Source organism: Trachurus trachurus (genome assembly GCF_905171665.1).
Source record: "Trachurus trachurus genome assembly, chromosome: 13".
NCBI lineage: Eukaryota > Metazoa > Chordata > Actinopteri > Carangiformes > Carangidae > Trachurus > Trachurus trachurus.
In genome coordinates, this window is record NC_139892.1 from 36,979,655 (window position 1) to 37,000,686 (window position 21,032).

Genomic DNA, 21,032 nt, shown 5'->3' on the forward strand with positions numbered 1-21,032 from the left:
CACGTTGGTGTCTAAACTGTGAAATCTGATCTTTTTAAAGTCCGGGTCTGACATACATTCAATCATTTGTCTGGGATCTTTAACTGTGGAATCCCATCGCACAGCAGCACATGAAGCCTGCAGATGTTTCCATACACAAGCACAGGGATTTAAACCTGCAACCGGTATCTGGTTTATATTACTGACACCAGCTGACTAACCCCCCTCCCCCAACCCCCCGATCTGACCCACATCTCAGTCTTTTTGCGGACAGCTGCAGAAACGCTGGTTCGCACACAATGGACTAATTGGGTCAACCCCTTACTGTATCGATTAAAGGACACACACACACACACACACGTCTTTCTGTATTCTTTGTGAGCTGTTACGGCTTCTTCCCCTAACCTTAACCACCACACCTGAATATCTGACCCCAACTTTTAAACCAAGTATTTTAAACCAAGCATCCCAAGGTTACAGTATAGTGGCGATGTACTTTTCATTATTGTTATTAAGGGGCAGAGAGAAGGGAATGACCCTGGATCCAAGCTCAGTATGCTGCTGCTAACCATATTTTCTTTTTCTTCCTATCTTTTCTCCTCACTAAGATGTTTTGTGAGACCTGTTTGTGTGATAAACTCATATATATCTAACATTAACCCAAAATAAACTAGTCCAAGGTTGTTCATCTGCTTCCCACAAAATGTTGCCTACATTATCTACACACAATGCTGAGTTTAATGTATAGTTTGCTGAGTTTCGCTTCATCCATCTGTTTAGAAATGATAAACTTTTAAACCTGGAGATTTAACTTCCTACAATATGGTCCCTTTGAAGAAAAGACTGCATTCTTGTCTTCCAGCCAAACATTACATACATCCTGAGTCTCTTTTACACAAGAAGGAACGAGTTCATTCGTGAGCGCCTCTCTTTGCAACCCCCCCCCCCCCCCCCCCCCCTTCTCTCAGACAAAGATGTGTATAAAATGCTTCACCTCCTGTCTCTCTCTCTGTGTCTAAAGTTTCTTTGTGCAACTGTTGGGCTTCTATGCTGTGACATGTTTTGAAAAAAAGAAAGACAAAAGACAAAAGAGGATGTACGGTACTTGTTGTGCACCTGGGATGACACAGAAAGTCTGTGCTGAAGTTGGACGCTAACCGTTTCTCAATGTTTTTTCTGCAGGTTTCTACTTCCTGTGACATCATCACACCATGCCTGAGGGGTCACGCCGAGGCAGCCAGCGATCGCCTAGTACCCCCGGTAAAAGAGAAGGGGGTAAGTGGACAGTCTTCATTAAATAAAAGAAAGATCTGTTATTTCCCTCAGAGACCCAACACAGAACTATAGGGGGGGGGGGCACTGGACTTCATATTCATCAGGTGGATGATATTTGAAAGTGGCAGAGGTGTTAAGAAAAGATGTTTTAAAACCTGTCACTATAGGTAAAACTATGTAGATGCAAACTTCCATTTAACAAATCTTTCAGCTCACAAAAAGACAACAAAATGTGTTTCCAGTTTCCAGTTTTGTCTCGTTCAGGAAAGTTTTATTCAAAAGAACGAATTGTTTGAGTGAACAAACTGAACGGAATCACAGTTGTGGTCCGTGAATCACTGTCTGATGGCTAGAGGTGGGAGAAAAAATCGATTCACATAAATATCGCGATATCTTTTTAGACGATTTTTAAATCGATTTTTTTTTTTTTTTTGAATTTTTTTAAATATTGTGCAATGTGCATTTGTTAGACTTTTTTACATACAGAGAGTACAGGTTTTGAAAAGGGTTATAAGGGTATAACGTTGGAGTATGTTCATTTATAGGCTCCTACAGTATTTGTGTGCAGATAAATGTTAAAAATGCTAAAGACTAAAAATCGAGAGAATCTGCAATATCGTAGAATCGCAATTTAAATCGAATCGCCATCCAAAAAATCGTAAAAGAATCGAATCGGGAGAAAAGCATATTGTCCCAGCCCTAGTGATGGCGGAGACTTTCATTGCGAGGGAACGGTGCATGTTCAGTGATGCGTTGACTGAAAGTTAGTGTTGTGCCGTTCGCGAACGTGTCATTTTGTTGCTCACGAATGTATCGGTAATTTCATCGAACATATGGAACAGATCTTTTGAACAAATCTTTTTAATGAACTGATTCTTGTGATTCAGTACTCTCAGAAGAAAGTATTGCCAACACTAGTTTACAGGTTGTGCGTTTGAATTCTGCATGTCTTGGATCACTTGGATCACTACATGGTAGTATACCAAATCCAAAAAGCTGTAGTTCGCAAAAGAATAGGAAAAGCTGTTCAAAAGTGAGTTTGCACTGACCAGGATTGAACTCTTCAAAGATAAGTCACTGGTAAAGAGGTCTTATATATATATATATCTTATATATATGAAACCTGCCTTTACAGATCTGAGCTTCTCTTAATGAGAGTGGGTTTGTGAGTTGTATTTTGAGATTGAGGTATAATGGAACTGAAAGAAATAGTCTTGTCTTGTTTCGTTTGTCTTTAATTTCTGTTATTGCCACACGTGTCCTGTGTTATTTGTCTAAAATAAAATAAAAATAAAAATGAAAAGGAATTGAAAGAAATAGAAACATCAAAATTACAGAAGGAAGGAGGAGAAGGAGAAGGAGAAGGAGACAGCAAGTGCCTTTAAAAGAAGGAATCCATCAAAGAGATATTTTGGCTGTGTGGTATAGTTGAAAGGGCATTAGATATTTTTATACACAAGAAAACAACAGGGCATTAGACATTTTTATACACAAGAAAACAACCAGTGAATCACTTGCACATGTGGCAGGAGAGAAGCATGGTTTTGTGGTGCAGAGGACAGAGTTTTGAGTCCCACTCCGGTCAAACTGTTTGCAGATGATACACTGATTTATGGACATGAACTCTCTGGTAATGTCATAGACTGCCTAGGGCTGGACGATTATGGCAAAAATCATAATCACGATTATTTTGGTCTATATTGAAATACTGAAATTGAAAAAACTTTTTTTTTTTAAGTTTTATGATCCAGCAGCAGAAATTATAGGCTATGTTTAGCTTAACTTTTCTACATTTTTACCTTGAATAAACAGATTTGGAGTAATTGTCATGGTTTAACTTATTAAGAGGGAGAGGAGGCTCTCTGGTTCCGTGTGTGTCGCTTATTGCGTCTCTGGGATGAAATCCAACCTGGGAAGATCAGAGCCTCCGCCCCGCTGCGCTGTCCCAGCTCTCGTCACAAACGCAGCCCATAACTTTTCTTTTTTTTTGATGCGCCCCATAAGTGATCTCTTGTTTATGACAGATTAAACTACACAAATACATGTCGTAACATCGTATAACGTTATCTGCCGCTCTACAGATTGCTTCCTTGCCGGCTTTGTAAACATATGCACATGTAGCCTACGGGCCGGGGGAAGAGGAGGAGGAGGAGGAGGAGGAGGAGGAGGAGGAGGAGGAGGGTTGTTGTTGTGCGGCCGCTTTGAGGAGACGAGCGAGTGTTTTAAATTATTATTTCCCGTTCATTCGTCCTGAGCGGTGGCCGCTGCTCTCTCTTCACTGGCGCTGATTTTTAAACGCCGCCGTCAACACATGAGTGGACTCGTCCACAGCATTAACTGAGAGAGGAGTGCAGTGCAGGCGCGGGGGCGGAAGCGCGCATGTGTGTTTTTCAGAATAAAACACCAATAGACAAAAAAATAATCGTTTATCTTCGATTACAGTGTTTTTATGATCGTGAGAAGCCAAAATCGTAATCACGATCAAAATTCGATTAATCGTCCAGCCCTAAGACTGCCTGAACACAGCCTGCTAATGCCTGCTTATCAACAAAGTAATGACACAAGGTAATCTGCATCCAAACCAGATGCAGATTAACAGTGTGTTATGTGATTTCATTAGCGCTGCAGGTGGATCCATGCGATGTTCTTCAACTTGAAGTCTCAGTGGTGGGAAACTAGTGCACACTGTTGTCCTGCAAAACAAGCTTTCGTTTGGCTCGACAGCTCCAGTGACGACAGAACAGACAGAAGGATGAGAGAGAAATATTGAATAATGAGGCCTGAGCTTTGTACTTTGAGACAAGAACTGGACAAGTGATTGAAAAGTTGTGGGTTCGACCGCCACCACAGTCAAAATGATTACAGATGATGCATTGATTTATAGACAAAAGCTCTGCAGTCATGGTGGATCACTATAGCATCTCTTCCTGCTATGAACATAAAGAAGAAACAAATCTTATGAATATGAAAGAGGTTTTATTTGTGAAACGTCTTGTGGAACTTCTCCATGTTCAGGATAATCTAACACAGATTTATTTTAGCTTAACTTTCTCTGAATTGCGTCTTCCTGCCGTATAGAATGGACTGTTGTTCCCCACAATAACGCGCACGCACACACGCACGCACGCACGCACGCACGCACGCACGCACACACACACACACACACACACACACACACACACACACACACACACACACACACTCCTCGCATCGAGAGGTTCAGTAATGATGTGTAATTACACACAGCCACCATGCTGTTTAGTTGCTGTGCTTTTATATTGGCTTCCATAGTTAGATTTCACTGCACAAACTCTCTCTCACACACACACACACACACACACACACACACACACACACACACACACACACACACACACACACACACACACACACACACACACACGCATACCATACCATGTTACATTTCTGCTCAGAACACTGCAATTAGAGAAACAGGCAACAGAATTATACACAAACAGTCTGTGCACACAACACTAATTGTTGCATTCATGTAAAACGCACGCACACGCACACATACACACACACACACACTGTACTCCGTGTGCAGGAAGTTGTGTGGTTGGTGGCGATTAAATGTAGCACTAAACACAATGTTTCTGCTGTCACACACAGACACACACACACACACATAATAAAATGGCACTGCAGATCTGTTGATTATAACCATAGAAAAGAGCCAAGCAGAAAATAGAGAGAACGCCCTCGATAAGGCTGCAGAGAAACAAGATGAACGATAGAATAGAAGCAGAGTGGAGAAGGAGAAAGGGAGGAGGTTGCCAGCAGGGTGGCGGTGGTGCTTGGGGTGGTGGGGGTGGAAGGTGGGGGGCAACAAAGGAGTGGAGGGTCAAAAGAAATAAGGGAGGAGAGCAAATGCAGACGAATATTTTTAGCTCCAATTGTGATCTGGGCTGGTGTGTGAGGCCTGTGATAACAGTCAGTAACTAGAGTTTCATGTTGGATCATAAACTCTGACTGATCATCACATTTATGTATCATTTTTTGTCCTCAGATCCTGATTAGGTAAATCCCAAGGGGGGTTTGTCATTTAAAGGGACAACCAGGAGTTTTGGAAAAGCGAAGTGTTTTCTCACTACATTTATGAGCCTCCGCGCACCGTGTAACTCTTTGACCGGCGCAAGACAGACTCATGTTTTCATTCATGAAGAATTAAAGTCAGAGGTTGGAAGACGATCACATACCGTCGTAGTTCCGAACATAAACGGCGATTCGGCGGCGTTAAGGTCTTTGCACACTGAGTCCGTTTTTTTCGCACGCGTTTTTCGTATCCGTCATCCGACAAAAAACGTTACGCACAGGCTCCTTGCACACTGAGTCCGTTGCGTTTTATTCGCATGCGTTTTTATTTTGTGATCCAAATTTCGGAGAGGGAGGCAAAAATCGTCACGCAGTGATGCACTTAGTGGTTCTCTCACTTGTTGAGAAATGAAAGAGAAAAAGTGTCCATCCTGAGAGGACGCAGTAGCGAGGGGATCTGCTGCTTGTTAATGAGCTGCAGAACTATCATGATCACTTCAACTGTTTATTTTAGGATGTCAGAGGTCCAGTTTGAAAGATATTGATTATTAGCTCACACAGTAAACAGAAGACGGTATTTCCATGATGCTGAACAGTGGCTGGCGCACTCACACACAGACACTCTCTCTCTCTCTCCAGCCTTGAAACTCTGATGTGATTGGTCAAAAGACTTTTCACGGATGCGAAAAACGCATTAAATCGAACCTGTTCCGAAAAGTTTAATGACGGACGAAAGTTTGGGACTCGGTGTGTAAACATGATCGATACAACATGAGGTCGAATTAATTTTTTGATGTGCGGCAATTTCGGACGAAAAAAACGGACTCAGTGTGCAAAGGCCTTTATTCTCATGACTCGCCACGAAACCGAAAGTAAAGAAATGCTGGTCGGCTCGACCAGCATCTCCGCCACCACTAATAATAACAAAATAACCATAGAGACAAAACGATATATTTATCTAAAATGGGCCCATTAACAAGTGTGGGTAACATAGATTCATCCACATTAACGTGAGACTTTTTTTATAACCAAATAGAAACTCCTCGTTGTCCCTTTAAGCTGAGAAATGTGAAGCCTCAGAACAGAAGCACCGGAGCAGACTGAAGGAACAGGAGTGTACAATCAGCAGATTGTATGGAGGAGTTAACTCATGACAGAAGGAATGAATGTAAACACGGCCTATGACGCGTTCATGTTTTAAATAGTTTCTACTGTAAAAGGTAATGTGAAGACATCCACTGTCTTGTTACATCATCTTCAAATGGCAGCTGTTATTTAATGAATGGAGCTATGGTGGATGTACAAATAAGTCCTGAGTCCTGCGTGTTGTAATATGGTGGAGTAGCCCTTCAATATGTTCAGTATTTAACAGAGACTTCCACTTGTCTTGATGCTAACCAAGGACTGAATGTAAATAAAACCCAAAAACAAATATGCTAACAAAGTAATTTATTGTCTACCAACGTATAAAGCTTTGGTTTAGCACACTGGCTGAACAAATATTGATCATGTTGACATTGTGCAGAATTTTTTTTAAGTTGAGTAGTTTCCATGTGTTTAAGCATCTATTTGCTTTTATTCTGAAGTTTCACTGCCAACACATATTATATTTGAAACCTTTTCATCTTTTAAACACAGTTTGGGGGTGTTTTAGTTTCTTCCACAGGGGGGTGAACTGTGATGTTGACTTTTATGCTAAAGTTACTTTCCCACCATTTAAACATCTGGTTTAAAGTTACGACCCTCCTGTTGGCACATGTGGTGCAGGGGCTCGTCAGTCTCCGTATTCTTGTTTCGTCTTTCTAATCTTTGAGAAAAAGTTTGAGTTTTTTATGGGGGTATGTTCAAGGTATAATAAAATGTTTCTCTTAAGCATATTTAATCATTATCTCAGGAGCAGGGCTGATGCAGGAACTAGTATATTTACTGGTGTTTTAAATAAGTGACTATAGCTAAACACTGGAGCCATAGGCCTGGTTCTGGTTGGCCAGTGGGTCCAGATGGGCTTTGCTGGAGATATCGCTAGAGTTGTGACTGTTCTGTTGTGACATCCCAAAGTACTTTCATTTCATACTTACACAGTATTAATTAAGAACCTAGACCTGATTGATAATCAAACAACACACTGAGCTCTACCTTTACACAACATTGGAGCTTTAGACTAGTTGGAGTTTGTTGGGAAAGACAGACTGAATGTGACAGCGGCCTGAGAAGACAACCTCAGGGGAAGTCAAAGACCCCAAATTAACATGTTTACAGGAATCACCACAGGAAGACAACTTAGAATTACATATTATGCACAATTTTTGGTGGTGAGATGTACCATGCAAAATTTACAATTTTACAACAAATGTGTAATTTTCAATGATTTACCAAAATGTGGTTTTACTCTTGTGTTTTCTGGGTTTATGTGAAGTGGAACTATGAGTCATTCATTGTTATTTCAAAAACGTGACATTGGCCTTAGTTCAAATCTGGATTTTAAACATATATCTACATTTCCAGGAACTGGCCACATTCAAAAGTAAAAGTGTAAGCTAGCTGCTGTAAATTTTACAACCTATAATAACTGATCTGTAAGTAATTAATTGTAGTTAAAGCCTGGCTGCAAGCCAGTTTCTGAACTGTTTACACTTGCCCATTTTATGGAAGAGGGAAAAAAAAAGCCTCATCATAATTATGTTATAAAATTATGACTGCACTGTAAATCTAAATCTTTTTCCCTGGAAAGCCCCACCAGTCCGTCAGAAGTGAACTGTCTGTGAGGGGTGAGAGGTAAAATCTCAGTAGGAACCCCAAGGATGGATGACTGAGAACCTTCACAGACTTTCCACAACTATGGGAACCTGAAAAAAACAAACAGCCCAGCTCTGACTGCTGCAGGCACAGAGGCATAAATAATAATCACATTTTCAATATTGATGAGGAACGTTACAGTGATGCATTTGCCTCGGTCCACGTGTCTCAAACCAGCTGTCATTTCTACTTTTCTAAGAAACTTCAGCACTGAAGTTCCGATGTGTTACATAACAGTACAACCCATAATGACAGCCAGGAGCTGCTCTCTTATTACTGTAATCGCACACTGGAATCCACTCCACCTTATAGTTTCACAGCGTGTGTTTTAAGGGGAATTCCACTTAAAACTGACACTCGCAGCTCACTGGTTTCTGCTAGAAAGATGAGTGGTTTCATTCAAGCTTTCCATTTAGCTCGTTCCCTAATTCATTACTCACCAGTTAACTGATTAGTCTATGATCAGAAATAAACTGAGCTGCATCAGTGAAACTAATTTCTGAAGCAGAACATTCACAAATGAAATGACATAAATGAAATCCTTTTGCAACCCTTTTTATAATGTAATACACTAATACAGTGATGCAGCAGCTGTTTAGATGTTTGGGTTTGATAGAGCCGAATGGTAATTTATTACAATTAAATCATGAAATATAATTGTTGAAAACATTTCTTTGCTGCACATTCCATGTCTACATGGAACAAAGAGACCAATCAGGACCTTTAGACCATGGCGTTCTTCATTTTTGCGGTTGTACTGCTATGTGACCTCAGCTCACAGAGGTCTGCCCCACTGTGAGGATTATATTTTAAGGTGGATGTCAGCAGACTCACTTGTCTGTCACGTAACACAGACACAGAAACATGTGTTCTCCCTGATATGGAGATAACGGCTCGTAATCCAGTCAGACTTTACAACACTGGAACATGAAAATGAGCAGGCGGTGTCGTGTTTGAAGATTCCCCACATGTTCAAGGACAGTGGAGGTAAAAAAAAAAACCTGGTTTATACACTATAGGAATGATGAAGGAGTTCCTCATGGAACGCTCCCGGGTCCTTTAATGTTGTTAGGATGAAACTGATGCTGGACTATTTATATCCACTTTTTCAATGTAAATTCCAACATCCAATATGTTTTGAAAGGTTTTTGATCATATATGTTGTTTAGCACGAGACTAAAAGCCATCCTAAACTACACCAGCTCATACATGTATCATATTTATGTCTTTAGCCTTGTCTAAAAAGAGTCGTATGTAATAACAATAACTAGGCCATTCATATGAACAATGAAAATCATTCTATTCCTTCTATACATCATGACAAAAACACCTGTGGAGCTTCAAGCCTCTGAGCCTAACCTAATAGGAGCTGTGGACTTCTATTTCTTATATTCTCTGATTGAACCTTTCTTAATTGCTAAGAGAGAAGCAGCTTCAGCTTTTAGCTCTGAAACTGTAGCAAAACCATAGCAATGCTTTCTGCGACTGAAAGGCTTGCCGGTGACTGGGTGCGTTTTTTTTAGTTTTTTTTTAGAGGATATCGTTACAGAGGCAGCTCATTAAAAATCCTCCTGAGGGGGGCGCCTTAGAGCTGAGCCGGAACTCAAAATCAAACGTTCACACAAAGATATGAAAGACACAATGATGTCATATCAACATCTCTGATCATTCCTCCAGAACAAACCCCCAGAGACCCTCCCCGACCTTCATAAAAAGAAAAGAGTTTTCTTTAGTATCACAGTGTCTGTCAAAGAAGCGGCCCAAGGATAACAGCAGCGTCCTCCCACATGACATTTCTACTGCAACATCTGTTCAACTTATTGTGGTGGACTTAAAAAATAACACATGTACTGTAGTTGAAATGAAAACCAATGACCATAGAAGGTGATGTTAGAATCATCACATCTCACCATGTGGAGACATGAAACTATATAATCCCAGATAAAACACTATGAGACATCACATTCTGGACGGACAATAATGACTGTGGACTGTCCTTTCACTCTATGTGTGTGTATGTGTATGTGTGTGTGTGTGCATTAAAGAAAGACAGAGACACGTGTTTGGCAAACCACATCCTGTACTTCAAGTCAACGGCACAGGTTTCAACTTTGCTGGGCACATCACACACACACACACACACACACACACACACACACACACACACACACACACACACACACACTGAGTCAATAACAGGAAATCAAACGCAGAGAAACAGCGTTTTCAGACTGACAGACTTCACTCAGTCTGAGTTCAGTGTTTGTTAGAATCACTGGTTTTAAACAGACAAATGGACCCATGGACTGACTAACACACACGCACACACACACACCCTGCAAACAGTAAGTAAGTCTACTGTTACATTTGTAATATCTGTAAATTTTGATGCGTTACGATCTGCTGCTGTGGTTTAGGGTTGCCTCGTTGCACGGTGTGTTTTGTGGACTTGTTTCGTGAATTTGTATGAATCTATCTGTTGATTGTGTATTTTTACAATCAGTCCAATACAGATTCAGTTTTTATTGAACTGTTTGTGAAGATGCTCCTGCAGTCTGGACACGTCACTTCTCTTTATTCTCAAAGTAAACACATTTCTTTTTCATTAATGTATTTTCTCCTTGAGATCAGCAGCCAGTCAGTTCAAAGAAATCAATTCAGATTCAGCTTGTGTTGAACATTTTGCAGCAGTTGCACGTGAACAAAGTGCACCAGTGCATAATGTGCACATGCATGTTTGTGGTTTTGTTTGCACTGAATAGCGGTGATGTGAGCAGTATAACAGACTATGGCGTCAATTCAGACCAGGATTTTAACATGAAATAATGTTCGGACAAATCATCAAGCCTTGTTGTTTGCAGTCTGAACCTGTAGAGTTTATGTCTTAGTGTTTTTGCCTTTTTACATGTCTTCCTCTCTCTCTCTCTCTCTCAGCTCTGAACCCACCATTTCTCTTGTAGTTGATATAATGATGATGTGATGAGGTCGGCACTCACCCATGTCAGCACTGTTTATAACACACTAAGTTTTGTGCTGGTCCAGTGCCAAACCTGATAAGAGACTGGGGTGGTGGGAGTTGTGTGTGTGTGTGTGTGTTTGTGCAAGCAAGAGAAAATTGCAGTGATCTCAGCAGGGATAAGGAGACTGTTGAGCTCCTTTCAGACATTGTTACATAATTGGCCTATTATTTCATGATTTCAGATTAATGTGCCACTACAGAAACGCGGCCTTAAACACATAGATGTTAAAAAGCTTGTTTTGTTCTGTTTTCCCGAGAGTACCGAGTTAAATGTGTGAGTTAACCGCCAACCACCCATTGAGAAACATGCAGTTCCTCTTATTACCACTAGAGTCTCGCCACCAAAATTGAGTCAGTGCCCATAGATTCCTATTTTAAGTTATGTTTACAGCATGGACAAAAACAACAAAAACAACACAAAACATATTTCTAACATATTGCTAAAATAACTGTGTGCTGTATATCAACTAATAAATAAAAGTCAACCAGGGCAAATCCTGTACAACACTGTGGACCTGCTGGGTTCATTAGATTCATAGGGCAGCTACGTCCGAGTGATGTGCGATACCACTGATTTTTGAAACACATTAAATGCAAGATTTTGTTTTAAAGTGCAGTTCCCACAATCCTATGACATTAATATATGGAAATTTACTAACTTAGATCATAGTTTTAAGGACTACTGTACATTGACCATTTGAATTCACAATCTGCAATTTATCTGAGATAGCAGCAAATAAATCACAGTATATTATTATTAGGCTATTATCTTTCTTATTCTTTGTTTGTCTGTAACAACATCTATGTCCCGTCTGTCCGTCCTGGGTGAGGGATCCCTCCTCTGTTGCTCACCCTAAGGTTTCTCAGATTTTTCCCTGTTAAAGGGATAGTTCACCCTAGAATGATATTTCGCTCATTATCTACTCACCCTCATGTTGACTAAGGGCTGGAAGAATTTTCAGAGTCCACCGTCCCTTCTCTGAGTTACAGGGGGTCTCGGCGTAGCAGTGCATTTCAATGCAACGGTTGCAAAGGGACACCGGAGCTCTTCGTAAAAAAACACACACAAAAAAACATCCAAATACCTCCATGATGCTCGTATGTAATGTCCGTCTTGTGCTGAAGCCCCAAATTGCGTAATTGTCCCGAAAAAAATTAAATAAGTCTATATTTTAAGCTTGTTTGTAGCGGAAGCTTCTCGAAGCTCCTCTTCCTGGTCCGTCCAAATCTCGCGTGATTCGCAGTAACCGCACTGACGCCGGCGCAAATCACGCGAGATTTGGACGGACCAGGAAGAGGAGCTTCGAGAAGCTTCCGCTACAAACAAGCTTAAAATATAGACTTATTTAATTTTTTTCGGGACAATTACGCAATTTGGGGCTTCAGCAAAAGACGGACATTACATACGAGCATCATGGAGGTATTTGGATGTTTTTTTGTGTGTGTTTTTTTACGAAGAGCTCCGGTGTCCCTTTGCAACCGTTGCATTGAAATGCACTGCTACGCCGAGACCCCCTGTAACTCAGAGAAGGGACGGTGGACTCTGAGAATTCTTCCAGCCCTTAGTCAACATGAGGGTGAGTAGATAATGAGCGAAATATCATTCTAGGGTGAACTATCCCTTTAAAAGGGTTTTCCATGGAGTTTTTCCTCAGTGGATGTGAGGGTCTAAGGGCAGAAGATGTTGTTATGATGCCATGTAAAGCCCTTTGAGACAAACTGTTGGTAAAAACGGGCTATACAAATAGCATTGCCTTGCCTTGCCTTGCCTTTTAAGGGATAGTTCAACATTTTGGCAAATTGGCCCATTGCTATAATCCCTATAGCCACATAGCAGTTGGTTTGTTACCTTTAATTGTCGGTGCAAGCTATTTTTAGAGTGGCGGAGCAGAGCCGTGAGCAATGGAGTAAAGCTGTGAATTCAGTGAAGCCATGTTTGGAGCAGATTGTGTCTGATTAGGTCATGATGTCAAAGTTGTTGGAATGTGGCTGATGTTTAAGCATCAGAAAATCCACAACTATGAAAGAATAAAACATGTGTCAGTGTTTCTGTGATGGAAGTAGGTCTCAGCTGTAAAGCTCAGGCCGTACATGTAGATCTGACTGTGAAGATGCTCTGACTTCTCTCCTGTGTGATGGTTTGATGCAGTTCAGGTGATTCAGGTTTAGTGTTTCTATCTCCTGCAGAACAGAGACAGACACAGTTCACCAGAGACAGGAAGCATGAATGAAGCCACACACGCACGCACATGCACATGCTCACACAACTGACTCACTCTTTTGCAATTATGTCGACTCAGAACTGAAGCATGTGTGAATGCCATGGCTAAATATGGCTGTGACTGCTGCTGCTCAGTGTGTGTGTGTGTGTGTTATGCATTACTTGAGCTGTTTGTCTTTGAAAACCACTAATAACAAAATTAGTTTAGCTGTTCAGTGAGAGATTCGGTTAGACTTACTACGTCACTACATCAGTGTGACTAAATGAGCTCTCACTAAACGCTACAGTGCAGATTTTGAAGTGGAAAACTTCATATCTATTTATGTATCACCCACTGGAGCTCATTTGGGCCCAATTCCTCTTTCTGGAGACAGATCAAATCAAACATCATCGTGACGTATGTCCATGTGAACCGGTGACGACAGGTTCCAACAGTTGAAGGTGGTTGAGTTCGATCTTTCAGTGAAGTTTGCAAAGAGCCAAAAACTTTCCCAGAAAATATGTTGGTGGTTTTCCAAATGAAACATCATCAACACATTTTTTTTTAAACCACACGTCCACACTCCGTTCACCGTGTGGACATACCACATGTATGAGGAGGTTTCGCTGCTTTACAACATTGTTGGCAGCTGTTCCAGCTGTTCCTGTAAGAACCTGCACTTCTGTTATAAAGCTGCCGAAGCGCTAAAAAGTCACTTAAATGGGAAAAACAAATCGAGGGTGTTGCGGGTGTGCGAGGAAATTCCTCCTGCCAGGACGTCTGGAATTCAAACACTAATGAACTTTAAATACTTCTCCATCTCACAGTCGGGGCAGGTGTGTGGTTGTCTGGAGGGAGGGGGGCTGGTGGAAATGATTACAGGCTCTTGTGAAGTGATGATAAGAGGAAAAGAGAAAATTATATTGGTAACCTGTCATCTTCAAATGTCATCATCATCAGTTTGACCCCAACAATTTGAAACTTCCAGAAAAGAAAATATTGTTCTTGTATATCCATCCTCATGGTGTTGTGAGGAGCTGCTGTCTGCCGTGCTGGACATGAGCAGCACTTAGTAGTCAGGTGCAAATATGACTTGACCCCAAAAAAATTCTAACAAAAGGTTCATTTACATATTTAAACATACAATTTGACAAAACGTGTAATACAAAAAATATTTGTCTTAATGTAAGTGATAAACTTGGGAAGTTTCATGGTGATATCTGTTAGTTAAAAATGTTACCCTATTCACCTCTGGTGTCTCCCCAGGCTTTGGACGCCATCTTGAAAATAACACCTTTCTAGTGGTCAAACTTTGGTAAACTTTTACTATGTTATTAAGGACATCTAATACTATAAAACAGCTGGGAAACCTTTTGTTAGAATTTTTTTAGGGTTAGGTGTTTTTTTTTCATATATGCACCCGCCTATAGGTCTTTCCTGGTGTTCAGGTTTGAATCAGAACAACTGCAGCTTTAGATTTTTGTATTGAAGATCAGCATTAAAGTCCCTTTCACATTGGAGGAGGACGCCTCATAATCAACACTGTGAGCGCACAGTGCAAGTTTTTATGTTTGCTCCTGTCATGAAAGATGAATATCCAAAGTTCTTGTGGGTACTTCAGCTAGATGTTGTTAAATATTTGTATTATTATGCTATTCTTATTTTTCTCATGATAAGGGTCATGTGTTATGCCTATTTTGAGGAACTTATTTATTTTAATACACTTAGCAACTAAGACATGACATTATTTATTACTAACAAATGTTGCTTTATGGATGGATCGATGCCAGTCTAAATGTTGTTGTGTTGTTTTATCAGTGCAATGACTATAAAGTAGCTTAGACAGAGAGGCCTACTGACCAGTCCATGTTAACTGATGAGAGATCAGATTGTGGACTGACACTAGTTAGAGCCAGAGGAGGGATGTTTCCAGGTTCTGTCAGTACTTCCATCTGTCCATCTGGTCCTGGTGGACACACACACAGCTGTGTCCCACTGGGCTGGTCCTTCTGAGAACTTTTTTGATTACTTGTTACTGGAAAAGCGCTGTTCCCTTTACTGATTGAGACACAGCTAATGTCTCACTAACACCTTGAGAAATCAATCAAATTTGGCACAAACATTCAGTTGGACATAAGTAGGGCTGCCCCCGACCAAAGATTTTCTTGGTCGACCAATAGTTGTCATTTAGGGCAATTAATCGACTAATCAACCTTTCATACAGTTCAGTCATAATGATTTTGAAAAGACATGGCTCCAAGCGTTTTGTTTTTTTCCTGCGATCAATCGACCCAGGGCCGGCCCTAGGATTTTGGTGGCCCTAAACAAGATTTTTGTTTGTGGCCCACTCTAAGCGCAAACACTGGTCAACAAATCATTGGTTAAAACTGAATACAGACATGTTTATGCCCTCTGAGGTTTTAGGCCATTTTCTCGACTTTTACATATTTTCTTAAATTTATCTTTTTAAGATACTTGCAGATGTAACAATACTCAAGTGTTTTATGTCTTTTTGAAAATTTTCAAATCCCTTGTGAAAACACACCTTAGGTTATGAGAATGAACTGTTTTGGTGCTTGAAATAGGATATGAATACAGTAATAGACAAGTCTAAAATGAAAATTTGTAAGATTGCATTTTGAGCACAAATGTTGTCATTCTGCCATTCTATCTTCACCAAATGTCTTAAATGTGAGATAAAAGAAGCTGAATATTGACTCCACATTACATATAAAGCTTGTAGCGTGCGTGCAGACCTCAGGATGTTTAAATGACTAGAATGAACCCCAGTAGCCTACCTTTCTGATCATGTGGCCCCCCACCTAACGGCTGTGGCCCTAAACAACCGCATAGAGTGTTTATGCCAGCGGCCGGCCCTGAATCGACCAATTAAATTTTGGTCAACTAATGACTTTTTGGTTGACTAATGCTTGGTCCATTATTTGGGGGCAGCCCTAGACATAAGGATGGACTGATTAGATAGTGGCGGTCCAAGGTCTAACTAACTGCAATTCTGACAACATTTCACAGTTTCTTAATCAACTGTGGAGAAACAGGAAGCTAATGTGTGGAGGAGGCAGACAGCTACAAGCAGCTGATGCTGGTTTGGTGAAGTCAGTGTCGGTGCTGTAAAGATTAGAGGTTGTCGGTGTCTGGGTTACAGCTTTTAAATCACTAGAAGCTGCAGTTGAGTTCATCTTCATCTGTTACTGAGTGTACTGGTGTTGGTAGGTGTATGGACAGAACTAGGCTAGCTGTCTGTACCAGCCAGGATGTGGTTAGTGAAGCTATAGGCCAACCACTGATCACCTCACTGCAGAGTGTATATAGGCTACCTATAGGTCGACATCTGGAACACACCGACGATTGAGGTGTTGCTCTGCTCTGCTGCTCAGACACCGCTGTCGTTTGCACAGAAGAAGCAAGAAAAGGGAAGAATTAACATCGTGTCAGTCGGCGAGGTTCAGGTGCTGCGCTCTGCTGCACACACACACTTCCTGTTTACCCTGACAGATAGAGAGCTTCACTATCCAGATGTGCCGTCTGCATAAAAAAGTTCAGAAAATCATTTGAAAAAGGAGTTGGTAGCGGTTTTTTGCCACTTTGAGAGAAAGAGAGAGAGTTGTCAGCCATGCAGCAGGTTTTAGGAAATAGTTTAACAGTGCAGGTGTCTGGGTGGTTTACTTCACACACACAGGCCACACACATCACCTGTGTGTGGCCCGTGTGTGTGTGTGTCTAACAGACAGCTGTGTAACTCAGTCAGACATTAGTAATACAGTGTGGGAGGTGTGTATCAGCCTGCAACAGTTGCAGGCAGTGGAAATCTGCATGATTTGACTTATTATTCAAATCATCAACTAATTTAACTTTGTGAATCAAAGTTAACATAAAAATTGTTATTTATGATGATTCATATTCAGCTTGTTGTAATGAACGAGTGTGTTAATGTACTTGAGTGAAGCTACTGTTGTTGCTGTTGTTGCTCAGCCCCAGTTACTTCTTCATATTGTGCTGTGGTGACGTCTGAGGTGGTTTGTTGCACCTCTGTCTTACAAAACTCACTTACGAAACATTTCCTCACAAATGAAAAAAGATAAGCGGCAAAAATGAAGACAACACAAAGTGCAGTTCCTCTACTGACCACTAGAGTGTGGCTCCAGCAGGAAGCCAGTCCCTTCAGGCCTTTTCACATAGGATGCCATGTTTGGTGATGGAAACGGCATCAGGAAGTGTTTCTTTCCCCCTATGCCTGTTTGATGCCCTGTGTATCTGACAAATAAGCAGAAGAAAATCCCATCATTAGTTCTTCTAAGAGGGAGACGAGTAGCAGCAAACACAAAGAGAGGGAGGGAGTGGGTTCACGAAACCACAGGGCAAGACAGGAGTGTCCAGGAGCGAAGGTTTCATGATTCTTGCTGAAGATTGATTTGATTTGATTTGATTTTTTTATTTTGGTCAATCAATAGCAACAGTACAAAGCCACATAAAAAAAACGACTTAACCGAAAAGGTATAGGCTGAAGAAGCCTATCAGGAAACTGAGGGAGTCCATCCTATTGGACGCACCAAAGTGTCGTCACAGTGCTGTGCCCAAGTTCAGTCTGGCTCATCGACTCTATAACACACTTTACATGACAAAGGACTTAAGTTATATAAAGTCCAGGGTGTGGTCTCTTTGAGTGACAAGTGGTCGAGACGACACTTGCCACAAATTTTGCTTGTCCATTTTTGCAATTACACCCCATCCTGACATAGCGACAAGACAGTGATGCGAGCAAGCTCTCTCTCTATCTGAATGGCATTTTGCGCTGGTGTCCCGCCCTTAAACGCTTCTTATCGGTTGAAAAGTACACCCTGCTTCCTGTTGACAAGCTAGTTAGCAGAGAGAGGAGAAAAACCGACTGGCAAGCATGGACGAGGAGAAATACATTTTACTAGTTCAGTCCAAGATGTCAAAAACAGGAAATGTCAGGGCCCTCATTTATCAACCGTGCGTACGCACAAATGTGTGCGTAATGAGTGCGTAAGAACATTCCCACGCAAAGTATGGAATTTATCAACTTGTAGGCTACTTGTGCTTAGGATCGTGCGTAAATTTAAGCACAACTCTGACCATGCGTACACACAAAATATAGTGGTAGAACAGTGAAACTACAAATAGAACCCAGTGGAGGAGTCACAGTGTTCAGCAACTTCACACATGTTCCCTGTTTCCTAATTTAAAAAAAATCTCAATTAGTAATTTAGCAGACATTTTGAATGATTGGTGTGACAAGCTATAAAAGTATGCAGGTAGATTTGTGTCGTTATTATTCAATCAAAAAATATATTTTCAATTTGCCATGATTTTGGTGTGGGGGAAAAAATCCATTCACGCATTATTAAAGGGATTGTTGCTACCATATATGGTCAATTGGAGGCGTTTCTAAATGCAAATGACCCTAACCCTGGTAGTAAGGAACAGGTGGGATTTATCATCACTGATTACTTACTAGTGTGCGTACGACCGGTGTCCGCACGTTTGATAAATACGGATTTTTTTGTACTTACACACATTCTAAATTTCATTCCTACGACAGAATTTAGAACCTTTTCTACGCACCGTTGATAAATGAGGGCCCAGGAATCTAAAAATAGCACCAGTTTGTTTACGTCACATATCAGGACACCTTCACGTGAGATTTCGTCACTGTTTCGCTCGCTGGCTGTTTGTCAGGATGTGGTGTTAGTTGGGAGTTAGGGCCTCTATCTATTTTGTCATTAGTTCCAAAGAATGTTGTTGATTCTTTATACTGAGGTGATTATTTCATCTTTCATATTGTAACTTTTCATTGGATGGAACCAACCTGTCTGTCTCTCTGTCTCTTCCCAGCTGCCAAGCGTCCCTCCTCAGTCTCGTCCCTGAGTGGGATTGTGGGAAGGATGATGTCGTCCGGGGACCGAGGAGCTTCGTCCTCCTCCTGCACCTCCGTCAACACCGTCTGCTCGGACGGCGAGCGCCCCGCCTCCCTGTCCCTCTCCTCCTCCGCCTCCTCGGTCTCTCTGCAGGACGCCTCCCACTCCTCCTCTTCCTCCTCCTCCTCCTCCTCACTGCCGTACGGCGCCGTGCCGACCTACAACGCCTCCTCTTCCTCCTCGTCGTCCTCCACGCCCAAAAGGAACGGCTCGGACATCAGCCTGGACCTCACTCCCCTCGTCACGCCACATGGAGGAGGAGGAGCCCCCGCAGCGGGAGTCTGTGTCGCCAGGGCGATAGGTGGAGGTGGACATGCAGCCGGCGTGGTGGCGGTGGCGGCGCCGGCCAGGCCCAGGCAGCTGTCACGGCTGGAGAGAGTTATGATGGAGATCGTTGAGACGGAGCAAGCCTACGTCAGAGATCTGAAGAGCATCGTGGAGGTGAGAGCTGCTGAGCCTCATCTCAGAGTTAACTTGTCACATTGTGCTGATTTCTTTGCTTTGAAACAACAAACCGCCATGTTCAAACCTGAAACAGAATCTTTATTTTGCACCCCCTGATTGTTTCCTGGAACGTTTCCATTTTGTGATCAAATACATATCGGTCGTTTTCATGTTAATAGAGGCAGTGATGCAGTTATTCAGTGTCCAGCAAAGCATTGTTGTACCAGAACTGTATCTGCCCCAACGCCACTAATACATACATAATACATACATACGCCACTATTAGGGCCACTGTGAAAAAACAAGTTAGTTCTGACTTTTTCAGAGTCGGAATTCTGAGATTAAAGTCAGAATTGTGAGTTTAAAGCAGAAGTAAGCGCAATATTTGTGTTAATATAAGTCTTAAATAGTTCTATCTTCCGACAGCAATCACTTCTATAGAGTGTTTGGTCTGAAACACGGGTCTGTCAGTCACTCTGCTCTGCTGTAAGCCGAGGAGAAAACTTTTCTTGTATCCTACAACCTTTATCCAATGAGGAGAGAGAACGGCATAAAGGGGCAGTCCTCTCTGTGTGTGCAGCCAAGGGATGCGCGTGAATGTGGTGACGTAGGGACGAGGGCGAGGACTGCTAACTCCATCTGCTGACAGGAAGTTAGACAAAACCACTGGATCGCTTACTTCTGCTTTAAAGTCAGAATTATGAGATTAAAGTCAGAATTCACTTTTTTTTCACAGTGACCCTAATCCTCTTCTGTATATGCAAAGCAACAACAACAACAACAACAACAATAATAGCCAACTACAGTTAAGTAACAGAGTTAAATGATAAAGAGACAAACTGTTCCACCTAAATGAGCAGGTACAAGTGACATTTCAACAGAGCAGTTGAACCTTTCTGGTCTGCCCCTCTGCTGTTGGCCTCAGTACGTCAGCAGACCTCAGCTCTGTGGTCACGTGTGCTGCTCTAGTTGTTACCACACCGTGTGTGGTTGGTCGTCCTCGTTACTGCAGCGGTGACAGTGTATTTACAGTGCTGCTGCTCATTAAAGTAACTGTAGTAAACAAACAGAAACAGAGGCTCAGTGGAGAGGCCACAGTACAGAGCACCGTGTGTGTGTGTGTGTGTGTGTGTGTGTGTGTGTGTGTGTGTGTGTGTGTGTGTGTGTGTGTGTGTGTGTGTGTGTGTGTGTGTGTGTGTGTGTGTGTGTGTGTGTGTGTGTGTTAGCGTTTGGGAGGAGCTGGCTGTAGCCTAGATTTACTGGCCAGGTGTGAATGCCTTCAGGCCAGTTCACTTGCAGCAGGCC

General features: G+C 41.8%; 2 protein-coding genes across 2 annotated transcripts in view; one reads left to right on the forward strand and one right to left on the reverse strand.

Annotated features, from left to right (window-relative positions):
- Nucleotides 1–322: 322 nt before the first annotated feature.
- The window catches only part of triap1 (TP53 regulated inhibitor of apoptosis 1), a 171,016-nt gene continuing 150,306 nt past the window's right edge, over nt 323–21,032 (reverse strand). Inside the window, exon 2 of the transcript XR_014595864.1 lies at nt 323–341. The gene's annotated coding sequence lies outside the window, so the exon portion shown is untranslated. The remainder of the gene's footprint in view (nt 342–21,032) is intronic.
- Nucleotides 19,254–21,032, forward strand: part of plekhg2 (pleckstrin homology domain containing, family G (with RhoGef domain) member 2) — a gene marked incomplete at both ends in the record, with an annotated part of 75,961 nt that continues 74,182 nt past the window's right edge. Inside the window, one exon of the mRNA XM_083985765.1 lies at nt 19,254–19,724. Within this exon, the coding sequence (XP_083841891.1) occupies nt 19,254–19,724 (471 nt within the window). The remainder of the gene's footprint in view (nt 19,725–21,032) is intronic.